This window comes from Mytilus galloprovincialis, chromosome 14, assembly GCF_965363235.1.
Source record: "Mytilus galloprovincialis chromosome 14, xbMytGall1.hap1.1, whole genome shotgun sequence".
Classification (NCBI taxonomy): Eukaryota; Metazoa; Mollusca; class Bivalvia; order Mytilida; family Mytilidae; genus Mytilus; species Mytilus galloprovincialis.
Window position 1 is genome coordinate 69,257,669 of NC_134851.1, and position 14,884 is coordinate 69,272,552.

Genomic DNA, 14,884 nt, shown 5'->3' on the forward strand with positions numbered 1-14,884 from the left:
AAGTGAAACTTAAAGATTATTCTCTATACAATGTCGCCGCGGGATAAATAAAAATGTTGTAGTGATTAACTACTAAACTTTAACTTTAAAGTATTCTAGAATGATTTAATTTATTATCAGAATAGTTTCACACAGGTTTTATAAATTGTATGTCAGAAAACATGCACATAGGGCAAGCTGACATTTATTTAAGTCTTGTTTTAAAAAACAATTAGAAATAGGGGTGGAGGTATCAAATGTACTGTAAAAGAAAAGTTAAAGCAAAAGCAATGATTTCCTTTAGGCTATGATTTTGATAGTTAACTATTATTGTGAAAAAAGTGTTTTTAAGAGTTTTCTATTTGAATAAATGTTAGTATATGTTGCATCGAACTGATGAATACAAATAATACAAAGAACAAACCGGCTGGGACATCGCCCGGGTTACCAAGGTCCTCTTTTGCTGCTCGAACACTGTAGCATTTGATTTGTGTGTTCCATGGAATCCTCTTGGATACCCCTGATTTGACTTATGTTCAGCCAGAAGGTAGTTACCATTTTCAAAATTCAGATACCTTTCATAAATTAAAGCCATGTTGCGTCAATATTTTCGACTGTTTAAAGACACCTGCTACAAGTGAATCAACACCTATCATTAATTCTTGTAAACATAAAAAAGGAAAAAGGAGCACGTGTAAGACATGCAATATGTTAATCAAGACTCCTACTTTTACTAGTAATTTAACATCTAAAACATATTATACTAAATCTTTCGAGCCTCTGGACTGTTCCACGGACAATGTCGTGTACGGAATCGAATGTACAATGTGTGGACTACTTTATGTTGGTGAAACTCGTCAAACTTTGCGTAAAGGAATGAATCAACACCGGTCTGATAATAAAGATCCGCAATTTAGGGTTCTATATAACCATTTTAATCAACCGGACCATGATCCTTCTTTATCTATGAAAGTACGCATCATCGAAAAAATTTATCACCACACAAATAGCCCTGTACTAAGTACTCCTTTCAACAAAGATAGAGAAAATTTCTGGATAAGGGAATTAGGGACTGCAATGCCATATGGTTGCAATGATAATATCACAGGAGTAGGAAATTTGTCAAGTCCTGCCTGCAGTGATGTTAATGTAATGAGTTTTTAAATACTACCTTACGACAACAACGTAGTCATGGGCAAAAATATTACCATCGGCCTAATGTAAAAAAAGTTTTCCAAATCTAGATCACCCTCTGGGAGCTTTGGTGACCTTCTTTCACATCTTCATCATCCACTAGGTTACATTACATTAGAACTATTCTCTTTTCACTGCCAGTTAATTTTATAAAAAATTTGAGAGATTATGCACTTGACAAAAGAGTCACTAATACATTTTCTTCAATATTCAGACTAGTCAGTATTATTTGTGATGTAGCTCTTTTCCGTCTTTTCAAACCAGTAAGATCGGAACCTTTACATCAGGAAAAGAGGAAATTCCTTCCTGTTAACTTTGCCAATAGAGGAATTGATGCAATCAACATCTGCAACGTTCTAGATCACAAGGAGGTAACATCTAAAATTCCTATTTATTTTCAAAATCAGTCTGTTCCTATTGTATCTTACAGTTACACCAAAACCATTGCACCTAAAATATTTAACTATACACAAGCATTGCAGGACCTTGACTTAGAAACATACATAAAAAAACCTCCGACATGTAACTGTTCCCAATCGCCTTATAATTACAGCCCCTCTGGTCATGTTATAACTGGGGATCTAAACATAATTCAACATGAAAATCGACGAAAGTTGATTTCTCATGGTCCTAAGTTTAGAGAATCCCAACACATCAATTGAAACCATAACTTCAAAATAATTATGGATTCCATTGAGGACTACTAAGCGAGAAAAAGTTGAACTAGACACTTTGTTAGAATGGGTTAAAACTAACAGGTCTCTGATAAAACGTTGCATTCACAAGTTGAAAAACTGTGTGAACGATCGACCAAAGTCCGTTTTCAGAGACAAAGAGGCCATGAAATGTCTATCATCACTTCATGATAAGTATGTTGTTGTTCCTGTGGACAAACTTCAAATACTATTGTCTTTGTATGTAAATCGTATTACTACGAATGTCTTGTTAAAGAATTAGGTATAAATGAGCACTCAGGTAATCCCACATACAAAGACACATCATTTGACAAGGACGAAATTTTAGCAAATCATAAGTCCTTCATGGCTTCAATAAACGTTACATTGAACACCAAATCGGAGGACTTACCTTGTTTGTATTGGATACCAAAGCGTCATAAAATTCCGTACAAACAACGGTATATTGCTGGCTCATCTTCATGTTCCACTAAAGAATTGTCCATTACATTGACTAAAATTCTGTCCGCAGTGAAAGAGGGTCTTCAGAAATACTGTGAAACTGTTTACTCGCGTAGTGGTATTAACCATATGTGGATTCTTAAAAATTCTAAAGAACTTCTAGACAATTTTAAATCTCGGTCTTTTTCTGAAATTAGTTCTATCAAAACTTTTGATTTTCCAACCCTGTATACCACCATTCCCCATGTGAAATTGAAAAATCGCCTAAAAGAAATAATCCACAATGCCTTTCAACATAAAAATGGTACCATACGCTATAAATGTATTACTTTGGGATATTATAAAACAAATTTCGTTAAAAGTGACAAACAAAAAGGTAAAACATGCTACACAGAAGAACAAGTGGTCAGTATGCTGGAGTTTTTTTTATGGACAACATATTTGTTGAGTTTGGAGGAAGACTTTTCCAACAAATTGTCGGCATTCCTATGGGAACAAACTGTGCGCCTCTTTTTGCCGACCTCTTCTTATTTTCATATGAATTGGAGTTCCTTCAGACACTTGTCAAAAACAAGAGGATCAAAGAAGCCATATTATTAATTTCACTTTCATATATATTGATGATGTTCTTTCCAAAACAATCCGGACTTTTCTGATTTGGTTCCATTAATATATCCCCCAGAACTAGAAATGTAAGAAACAACAAACACGGCTTCCTCAGCCTCATTTTTTAGACTCTTTTCTCGAACTTGACTTACACAGTCATCTCAGTACCAGAATCTATGATAAACGAGACGATTTAAATTTTGAAATTATAAATTTCCCCCACCTTAGTAGCAATATACCAACTTCACCTGCATATGGGATATATATTTCCCAACTTATTCGATATTCAAGAGCTTGCAGCTCCTACTCAAGACTTTGTAAAACGTCATCAGTGTCTGAGTAGAAGTTTGATGAACCAGGTGCATGTCAAAGAACGTCTCGTCCTTTTTCTAAAGAGTTCATCATGTTCATCGGAGGGTACACAAATGTACCAAGACCTTACCTTGTTGATACATATTCCGTATCAACTTCACAAATAATACATGATGGTCTTGATGTATAGATTCTGCGTACTGATGTTGTTTATCATCTTAACAACGTGTTATATTGTTCTTTCATTCGTCTTTGTTATATTATTAATATTACTTTTACTGCTGGATGGTTTTATGTGATATCCATTTAACGTGGCTCGGTACTTATACATCTCGTCAATGTGTTTGTATTATCTTTCATTTTTTGCTGGTGTGTTTTGTATATGCGATCGACTTTTTGTGTTTCTTTGGTTCTTATAACGTGACTCGGTCCCTTAAAAGATCCCGTCAGTATGATATTGTTCTATTATATGTCATTATGATATTTTTCTATTATGAATTAGAAAATACGTTGAACCACAAACGTCAAAACTATTCAATCGCGTAGTGGAATGAACTACTTGGGGATTCTTATAAATTCTATATAACGTTTGGACTATTTTAAATCTCAGTCTATTTCTGAAATTAATTCTTACATACTTTTGATTTTTTAACCCTGTATTCTAACATTACCAATGTAAAATGACAAATATATGTGACGTATAAAATTTTCTGACGTCAGACACGCGAATCAATGAATGTGTTTGTAGATAGATGTTTTTGTGTTCTGTTAAATTGTTCCTTTTAAAATTGTTACACGATGATGACTGCTGTACCCATATTTTGACTATTTTATTTATTATGTCTGTTAAGTTCACGCATCATTGTAAATATAACGGAATTTGATGAGACTGTCATCAAATTGAGAGGTTTAGCGCTTTAAAACCAGGTTTAATCCACCATTTTCTACATTTGAAAATGCCTGTGCCAAGTCAGGAATGTGACAGTTCTTGTCCATTCGTTTTTGATGTGTTTTGTCATTTGATTTTGCCATGTGTTTATGGACTTTTCTATTAGATTTTCCTCTGAGTTCAGTATTTTTGTGATTTTACTTTTTTCAGTACTCTTTGCAATTCCTAATATTACTATACGTCAGAGGTATTTGATTCTTAGAAAGTGTGTGATATACATTTAAACCGATTTCTTTGCATTTGTTTAGTAATAAACCACATCAGCTATGTGCTCTGAAGGTATGAAATGTAGAAATGCTTACATCAGACCTTTCTGCTCTACACTTGCTACCATAAGAAATATAGAAACATTTATACAAGTATTCCGAAATGATACAACCAAATTCTTCATGATACATATTTATCATTTCCGAAATTTATTTAATACAATGCACCAAAACACCCGTACAATAAATAGTGTATGAAACAATTTTGTACCTAGATGCACAAAGAAATACATATATATATTCGACAGCTCACGCCACTATGTAAAGTTTTTATCTCCGGAATAGAACAAACATCCATTAAAACTTGAATTCGCCTCTAATCATTTTGCATAAGGAATGTGACAACCAGGGACACAGATGCATACATTGTGCATTTTTCTTCTTGTAAATAAACCAAATGACACACGAGCATGAAGAACTCACTTTGACGAGTGAAAAGTACAACGTCTCATTAAAAGTATAGCATACTACTTTTGAAATCCATTTTTAGATCCAGTCATTGGTATATTCAAATCTCCTCTTGTATTTTTCTGTTCAAGCATTAAGGCAAAAAACTTGCCGTCACGTGCGATAATATGACCTTCATCCGACATGCAGCTTTCATTGATTTCAGTGCACGAACATATCAAAAGAATCGATGCTTTCTGTCGGTTGATAAAGAAGAATATCGTCCTCGATATCGGTATTCTGTTGTAATGGTTGATGTCGGTACTGTCGTCTGTGGTTCAACCAGCCTCCAGATACATGTGCGCATGTGCGAATATTGTTCAGACAGAAGTAACAACATCTACATGAATAACAACAGAACATAATGGATAGAACTATGACAATAACAATTCCCGACGTAAACAAAATCAATAAAGTAACAAACCGGATCGGCAATGGACAAGTACAGAATTCCGGCAGAACGGTGCCATTTTTACAATCAACGTTTTGTAAGAATGGGCCATGATTTTCTTGTACGATCCAAAATTGGTCCAAAACGTCTTTGGTTATGGCACTTATTTGATCAAAATGTAAATGTGTTTTATTTACAATTGATAGTCTTCCGTAAGAGTTTTTACTCCTTTTACCAGCTCTAAATGCAGACCATGAACCTAAAAATAAAATGAAAAACATATTTTATTATTATCATTTAAATTTCCTATTCATTTTGTTTCACTTGACTTTTAACATGTAATCGTGTGACAAATCATGGACAGGAAGATGATGATTACACCGACGATAACGACACCTACGACCTAGCTCCGTTTACGGCATTTTCGTCTTGTTATGTTTTAAAAATACAAAGTAATGATTTCCATTGAGAAAATATTCAGTTATTATGTGTCTATGCATATCTTTATGCACTTGGATTTTTGTTTCAATACCTACAGAACAAATCTTATTTCTAGTTCGCCCGGCATGGTGACGATCACGAAGCCTAGCTCTTGAGAAACTTCAATAGTGCAATGATACAGGCGGCCCCCTTCATCTGGTAAACGACGTCATAAAGGCGCGCATAATTGAAGTAATTTTCAAATGGGGGACATAGCTCGAAAGAGGTGTTTTGTTTTTACTCAAAATACTACTAGAAGCATTCCATTGGTAGGTATGTCTGATTTTCTAACTTTGACCCATTGATTTTTTTTATGATGCAACTGTTTGTGGATGTTTCCTCCAAGAGGGAATCACCAACCCAGCAGTCAGCACTTAGGTATTGACATAAGTTATCATAGCTAAGGTCATGCTAATAAATTATATTTTTACAAACTTTAAGTTCTAGGGAATTCGAAGGACATTCTTGTCCATGAAAAAGAAACCTTTAAAAATTTGGATTCCTCAACACTCAACAACTTCGTATTTCATTTGGCGTTTAATATTTTTTAGTTTTAGATGAGCGTCATTGGAAACGCTGGTCTGACGTTTAAATCTTTGATGCTGGTAATTGTGATTGGTTTTGCGATGATGAGTTTATATTCTAGTCAGAATTGTCATGTTACTGACTGTCAAAAGCTATCGTCAAAACCAATTAACGGACAGATGCGTACACTGTATACCCTACGTTATATATAATTACATTCAATTTATACATAGAAATACATTTTTTCGTGGATTTCAATTTTGTGGATCTTTGATTTAGTGGTTTTCCCGGTCTCCATACAGAAAATTTTTAATTCGCATAAGGGTTTCCACTGTACAACCTAAATCCAAGAAAAATGGAATCCAACATATAATAATGAATTCAAAATATAACATACTTGAAAATCCCGTTAAGTCTACTCCTTCCGAATTTCCACCAGCACCGGAAATGATATGAACAGGAGCACGTGGATGTAAATAGCTATGTTGAATGACGTCAGAGTGATACACAGGCCATAAACGCTCGTATGAGTGTTCGTGAGCTTCTATCACAAGGTCAACTCCCATAGCATAGAACAAATCTTCAAGTCTGCAATACATAGGAATTGATAAAAAAATTATCTAGATTTCACGTTTACATGGATATTTTGCAGTTAAACAAAAGCAAGTCTGTAATATGAGCTTACATAATGCCCTTGGTTTTCTTGTTTGAATTGTTTTACATTGTCATTTTTCAGGTCCTTTTATAACTGAATATGCGGTATGGGCTTTGCTCAATGTTGAAGGCCTTATGGTGACCTATTGTTACTAATTTCTCTGTTATTTGGTCTCTTGTGGAGAGTGGTCTCATTGGCAATCATACAACATCTTTTTTTATATTTCCATTGGAATTTTGAATAGTTTGACCACGTGCATAACAGTGTATTACTGAAGATACATTAAATCAATCAATTTGTTTTCCTAAAATAATTGAAGTTTTACCTCTTATACAGTGTGTCAAATTAAGAAATAATTCTTTCATGCCATGCTATATGCTCATTTTAAAATGGGTAGGCATTATATTTGTTAATATCTTAATACCGAGCGTTACCGAGGTATTAAATGTTTACAAATATAATGCCTACCCATGTTTAAGTGAGCATAGAGCATGGCATGATAGAATTATTTCGATTCTAATAGGAATATTTTGAACTTTTGTACTTCGAAGCGGACCTATAGTAGACGCTCGAAATGTCGCCATTTTGATTTGATGAACAAAAACCTTATAGAAAAATCAACAGTTTGTCAATAAAAAAAGAACAGAAACATTTAAACTTACTTTTAGAATGTTTTTATTTAATTTCCTAGCGAACAACACCAACAAAAATGTCCATTTTGATCTCTGGTGTTGTTCAAAATTCATCTGACGTTGCAATTTCAATTGTTGAAAAACTTGTGTCTAATCCATTTGTCTCTTTTTGGAACAATAAAATATGTTTAAACTAATTTCAATTGTGACGTCAATCACGTGCAGCCCATGTTCTATTCGAATTAGAACATGGCTTTGTACCCAAAGCTAAAGAAGAACGTCATATTAGAATATCTAATTGAGTCTTTGGGAAAGCAATAATTTCAGTAGTTTCGCAATCGTCAAATTCAATTTCAATCTAAATTAAAAAAAATCTATACATCTTACCCTCTTTTAACCCATTGTCCCCAAAAGTGTGGCGTACAATCGTCAAGGTTACTGTTTGTGCAATACATAGGTCGATGTCCAAGCGCAATAACCCATGGAGTCTGCTCTCTATTCTGATTGGCTTTTGTCAGATCTTCCAACAACCAATCATATTGTTTACATGTGAAATCTTGGTTATGAATGAAGTACACCTCCGATGAAAAACTGAGAAGGAGATAAATATATACAAGTAAAGTTCCATATCAGTTTTACTTTTAATTTGAAATGATTACTAAATAAAACTTATATGTATTGAAGGAATAAAAGCGTATTCCCCAGCAACAAAAAAGGGTTAAATAGTTGGTATTCATCGGTGATAACAAGTCAAGTCCGTATAACTGAGTTAGAATGCCCACAATGAATGAATGACTGACGGTTATGTTAGCATTAATAACAACATGAAATAAATATGGGCTTTGCTCATTGTTGGAGGCCGCACGGTTACCTATAGTTGTTAATTTCTGCGTTATTTTTGGTCTCTTGTGAAGAGTAATCTCATTGGCAATCATACCACATCTTTTTTTTTTTATATAGAACATTTATAGTGTGAGAGCATGAAAGCCTAAAGAAATTCTGTTATGCATTATTGTACCGTAACTGCAGATTAAAAGAATAGTTTTTTTTCAATTATTTTGCTTTCCTGTATCGTGTTGCTTTTACCAATTAAAAGCCAGTCATCACGTGCGTTCAATAAGACTATAATACATCCTTACCTGATAAAATGCACTGGTCCAATATCGAAACTGTACCAAAGTTTCTCAAACGGCATAGGCCAAGGTGTCCCAGGCATGGAAAATCGTAATCTGTAGTGGTGTAAGTCATGTGCCAATTCTTTAAGAAATAACATATCAAATACAAAATAAATAAAGCACAAAATAAATTTCAAAACATTAACCACTTAGCACATTAAACAACAAATCAGAAAAAGAAGGTGAATGTTTACGCAATTGACCGTTTCAGAAATTCTAAAGAATCATGGGTAATTTCATTGTGTGTACCCCAAAATGAAAATAACGTCACGTCATTTGTTGAATTTCCATTGTTTATGACATTATTAACCAATCACGACATTTTGGTGTACACTATTGAAAATATTACCCAGGATGCATTAGATTCTGAAACGGCGAATTGGTATTCAAACATGTTGGTGGATGGGACAAAGGCGTTGTCAGTTTATTTTCAATCTATGAGTTTAACTATCCCTCTAGTATCTTTTGTCCCTCTTTTACACTCATATACTGTCAGTCCCAAGAATTTGCAGGCAGTATAGTTTTAGAAGGTCAGCATAATAGCATTACTCTAGCTGACTAATTTTTCATGTGACATTTAATTGTAAAATTTAGATTGTAATATCCTTCAGATATCATTCAGGGGCGGATGCAGGAATTTTCGAAAGGGGGGTGCTAACCCAGGGCACCCAGGGCAAAGAGGGGGGGGTGCAAAACATATGTCCCGATACAAATGCATTGATCGGCAAAAATAAAGGGGGGGTGCGCACCCCCGGAACCCCCCCCCCCCCTGGATCCGCCACTGTCATTGTAGATAACTGTTCTATTTTGGTTTTGGTTCTAACATACGTTTATCATATTTGTCCTGTGATGCTCCCCTCTATAACCCCGCTTTTTGTTAAAATAAAAAAAAACACATTTTTTTCAACATTTTTCTCTTGGCCTGGCTTGAAAGTTTAGTGACTGGCAGTAACCCTTCACATTACTTTTATTCTCGTGCCTTTTCCGCTTTTTGACCCTTTTTATTAAGTTATTCCACCTTTTACCCCCTACATATATCCCACATTTCAAATAGCGTGTCACCCCTGCAAACACGTTCACCACAAATTCTTTTACATGAAACGTGCCCTGTGAACTCAGCGAAATTGTCACCATAATTTTTAATTGTGAAAGTTAATAAGCGACCAATTGAAAGTGCATTATTATCGCTATGTTCTTAAGAACACACGTACCATGGTTACCAGGTGACGTCATGTATGGAAACTGTGCTGCGATTGGTTGAATCATATCGAGAAACTCATCTCCTACCTTTTTGAAGACAAAACAGAATTTATCATTAAAACATATATGTCAATCACTTTTAATAGAACTTTTGGGAAAATATCGAAACAGTAGTATTCATGCACCTTGTTTATGTGTGACTGTCTTTCCAAAGTCAGGGGCTATTTTCACAAAAAAAGATTAAACAACTAAAATTGATTGTATTTTTTTCTCATTGTTGGATCTTTAATTGCTTATATTTTCGTCATTTGAACTCTGATGGATGGTTGTCGCATACCATATATATCTTTATTTTATATGGCTAGCTCTTAGCCTGTAACACAATTCTCTGAAAACCATTACTAAAATATTCTAGTTGTATGGCGGAATTACTCTCCATACATTTGTAAATATAAAATAAGGAGATGCGAACTGATTGCCAATTAGACAACTTCCGCTGTTGTCGTCTAGCCTTCAAAAATGAGAAAACAATACCGTATAGTCAGCTATAAAAGTCCTTTAAAGTATGAGGTATATCCTTCAACACTGAGCAAAACCCAATACCGCATAGCAAGCAACAGTCCCGACATGTCAAAATGTGATACAATTCAAATGATAAAATCTAGGACCTAATTCTGGTACAAAACGAAAAACTTAACTCGATTGTGATACGCGGCAACAGTTAAACGAAATGCACTATTTTGCAGGCTCCTGACTTGGGAAAGGCACAAACAGAATCACCATGTGCACTCTTTAAATTCTCGTTAATTACGGCTGAACCAATCAGAACATAAACAAATGGACTCCCTCTGTAATATAACCAATCAGAACATAAACAACTATAGTGTAACTTGAAAATGACGGCTGGACCAATCAAAACTTAAACAACGGGTCTTTCTTTATATTCTGACCGAATTTCTGGGTTCGTGAATATATTGCAGAGATTCTATATAATCTCACACGTATTTAAGAGTCAAACGGGTTTATTACTTGCACTGTAACACAAACCACTAATGGCTATACCAAAAATGTGATAATAAAACAATATTTTAAAATGTCATCTGGTTCATGTGTATATCCGACGTATCATACTTACAGAGCCTCCATTTGAGTCAAGATCATAACCAAAATCTCCATTATGGAATATTGCCTGGTATTGCCCCGTTGAAAGTTCATCCTGTAAAGATAAGAGTGTTAACTTTCCTGACTTCAATCCCATATCTCCATACACCAATAGTTTAACCGTTTGTTCCTGGAAAAGCAATGACATATATAGTAATTTCTTTAAATCACAGCTTATTCTGGAATTTAATCAAAAATAAAAAAATGATAGCATGGTCGAAAAAATGCTTAAGGGTGAATCAGATATGAAATGGTCTTTCTGTTGTTGAAGTTCGTAGGTTGACCCCTCGATGTTTTTTTGGACTATTGGTTCTATTCCGTTAGTTGTTGTCTTCTTTCTATATGCCACAAATTTTCTGTTATTGATACGTTTATATTTTCCAGTCTTGAATTCCCATGACTATTTGGGGTTTCAATTTCTAACAACGGTCACATTAAGGATTCACATCGTGAAGAATTGATAATAAAGTATATAATTATACATCTTAATTACAAATTTTACCATCTAACAAAATTCTTATTGATTTTAACTCATTCCAGATTTAAGAATAATAGAATTTTCAAAGGGGGGCATGACCTTTTTCGGGACGTCAGGATCATCGGGTGTTTTTAAGCTCGGGATTTCGGGATTGACCATTTCGGGATTGACCCTTTCGGGATCCGGAATTTCTTTTTTCGAATTTCGGGATGACGGGATTTATTTTTTTTAACTTCGGGACCTCGGGATTTCATGTTTTTAAGCCCGGGATTTCGGGATCAGGACCCTCCGACCCCTTCTTTAAAGGATACAGATGAAGAGGTAAAATATGAAGAATTAAGACTATTGGACAAAACGTTTCAAGAATAGAGAAAATAGGCAAAAATATTAAAGAAAACGTGAATGAAGGACCCCTTCCAGACCCTCTTGTATTGATGTAACTGATTGTATGATTAGTACATGCACAGTACATTGAGTAACACAAATCCCCACCAAATTTCAAGGGTGACATAGAATGCTCCCCATCATTTTATCGCTATGTCTTATGTGATATTTTCACACAGAAAAACTATATAATTTATAAAGAAAAATCTTACCTTGTCGTTAGACAGTGTCTTGAACATAAAGATGTCACTTTTGAAAACGTCATGTCCATACTCACAAGACACTTGGTAGAAGTATGTCTGATTTGCTTCAAGATTCTGAAAAGTAGCAAACAAAAAACTGTACATTGGAAAAATTCCTCATGTGTTATTGTTTTGAGAAAATTAAACTGAACTTACTGAAAAGAACTCACTTTTACATAGAATATATCAGAAATCGCCATTTGATTGCCAGTGAAACAACCACATGATTTTAAGCAACCATAGGTCATCGAGCCTCCATAGGTCATCGAACCGTAAGAAAAAGAAATAAAACACTTGATTCCTAGTAATCCGGTTGAAACCCGCGGAAATTTGACGAACTAGGTATATCTTAACATGACTTCTTATTACACGTGTATTGCAAACATTGGTCGAAAAGACATCAACATGCTATCTAAGGAATTTCTTTTTACACAGAATAAAATTGAGAAAGGAAATGGGGAATGTGTCAAAGTCACAACAACCCGACCATAGAGCAGACAACAGCCGAAGGCCACCAATGGGTCTTCAATGTAGCGAGAAACTCCCGCACCCGGAGGCGTCCTTCAGAAGACTAGTATCTACTTAACTTGATTTTGTTTTCCTTTATATCTTCTTAAGGAAGATGACCCAGTGAATTCGGATGACCGATAAATATATCAGAAAATGGACTTCCATGGGAGTCCCAACTGTTCTCGAGACCCGTTTCCATTCCTTTTCAATGTAGGAACGTAGCTCAAGATCAATCGGGTCTCCCGCGGAGCAACAACTTATGTCTGTTTCATTCGGGAGTATGATAAATAATACAAAAAATCCATTTCCTGTTATATTCTTATCGGTCGACTTATGTACGCAATAACATTTTCTTTAAAAATCATGTTTAAAAAGACCTCGTGCCTCAAATTATAGAGCGTTTCATCCGGAATGCATGTTCATTAAATTTAATTTTGTTATATGAAATCCGGAGTCAAAACAAGTGAGGTAAATAATTAGTTTGACATCCGATTTCAACTAACATTGATTTGAGGCTCGAATAATATATGTGATAACGCAAATGCTTATTCAAATCCATATTATCAATGAGTATGCTTTCTACGATTTACGATTTATTGCACCAAAACACAACTAAATGCATAACTTGAATATTAATTGCACGCCGCAACATTATTTTGGTGACCTTTCAACGGTCTCAGGTTCACGTGTTGCTTTTCTTTTTTTACTGTTTTCAATCATACCGTAAGTTCTGCTCTGTGTATATAAGAAAGTGCATTCCAATTGTCCTCCAACAATTTTGATACATTCCCTTCGATGCTGAACTGTAATTTGTCGCTTATATCATAGAAAACTCTACATCCGGTTCGAGAGACAGTGGACCACATTATAATCATCGAGGATGTTTCTTCATTTCCAATGCTTATATGAACCAATCGTGGCTTTCTATTTTCACTCGTGGAGCCTAAAATGAAAAGTTCAATTTTGTTACAAATAGTTACTTTTTTTATGAAAGTCTTGTACTAATTAATGTTAATACTGATTAGACCGTCATTGAAATCGTAAATCAATGGACCATTGTACGTTGTGGCTACATACAAGACAGCAGTTTCAAAATGTCCACAGGGGCTTTATGTGCAAGATGGCACTTAAAGTCTTACAAAACCGTCCACTTTGCAGCCGTCATGTGGGAGGGTGTTTGGGGGGGGGGGGGGGGGTCCCGTAAATAATGACAGTTAATGCGATGTTTTTATCAATGCGAATACTTTAGAATAGCAGAATCGTCTTTTTGTCACAATAAAGCTTCTGTCCAAGTTTAATAATATTCCATGAAGATTTGATAAAGTGTAAGATATCTGAAAATTTCGAGTTTTAAACTGTTTCTTAGTAAATTTTAACTGCAAAAAAAACTCTGTCTATTCACCAGTCATAAAGTTAAAACGCAAAAAATAATAGAAAATAAATATTAAGCTCTGTAAACTGTATATGTATCAAGTACAACGTCTGTTCAAGTTTCAAAGTTATTGATGTCTAAAATAAAATTTAACCTCAGACTGAAACTGAATGCTGACGACGCCGACGCTTCCGCGACAAATTGTCGAAAGTTCGACTTTGAATTATATAAGTGAAAAGCAATTCTTACCTGTTGAAGGAATAAATAGAAAGATAATAAAACAATTCTGGAATATCATTAAAGTCTTCAAGCAACTTGGTAACTCCATTTTGTAAAAAGTCGATTTTAAAAATTCTATAACAAATCAAAAATAAGTCATTTAGAGTCGGAAAACAAACATTTTCCAAATTAAATTTATCCTGCTTTTATGATATATACTAGTACATGTAGCAATCACTTCTAATATTTACACGTTTCTCTGTAAATATATTACGGAAGTCGGGTTATGTATCGATAAACTGACCACTGGCATATAAAGTGACCCAAACAAGAACAGTTAGCATATGTAACTGATTAAATTAATCATTCATATTCATATAATTATATAATAAAATTTGTATTAAAGATTATATAATTATATTTTTGAAATATTTTTCATATTATTTGAGGGACTATTTCTATGAGTAAGGTACATTCCGTGTAGTTTTATACCCCTGGGCCGTAAATTACAAGGTTAATCGTGTTATAATATAAATGCATAAAAATGAATGGTTCTGAGAAAGAAAGTACC

At 34.4% G+C, this 14,884-nt stretch overlaps 1 protein-coding gene across 2 annotated transcripts; it reads right to left on the minus strand.

The window, feature by feature from the left end:
- Positions 1–4,559: 4,559 nt before the first annotated feature.
- Positions 4,560–14,589, minus strand: LOC143058346 (acid phosphatase type 7-like). 2 transcript variants are annotated; one of them, XM_076231822.1, is made up of 9 exons: positions 14,565–14,589; positions 13,445–13,665; positions 12,183–12,287; positions 11,083–11,238; positions 9,959–10,034; positions 8,712–8,829; positions 7,960–8,163; positions 6,683–6,873; positions 4,560–5,539 (listed from the first exon to the last, which is right to left on the minus strand). In XM_076231822.1, exons 2-9 carry the CDS (start codon positions 13,595–13,597, stop codon positions 5,052–5,054), a joined length of 1,491 nt encoding a protein of 496 aa, XP_076087937.1. In that variant the 5' UTR covers positions 13,598–13,665; positions 14,565–14,589; the 3' UTR covers positions 4,560–5,051. The 2 variants fall into 2 exon arrangements, with proteins under 2 accessions (XP_076087937.1, XP_076087936.1); XM_076231821.1 differs by lacking the exon at positions 14,565–14,589 and adding an exon at positions 14,344–14,558.
- Between the last annotated feature and the right edge of the window lie 295 nt (positions 14,590–14,884).

Coding starts and splice junctions, on each gene's coding strand:
- LOC143058346 (XM_076231821.1), bottom strand. CDS start 14,422: ATGGAGTTACCAAGTTGCTTGAAGACTTTAATGATATTCCAGAATTGT. Junction 13,666..14,343: donor TCTATTTATTCCTTCAACAG/GTAAGAATTGCT, acceptor TTTTCATTTTAG/GCTCCACGAGTGAAAATAGA. Junction 12,288..13,444: donor TACACAGAGCAGAACTTACG/GTATGATTGAAA, acceptor GCTACTTTTCAG/AATCTTGAAGCAAATCAGAC.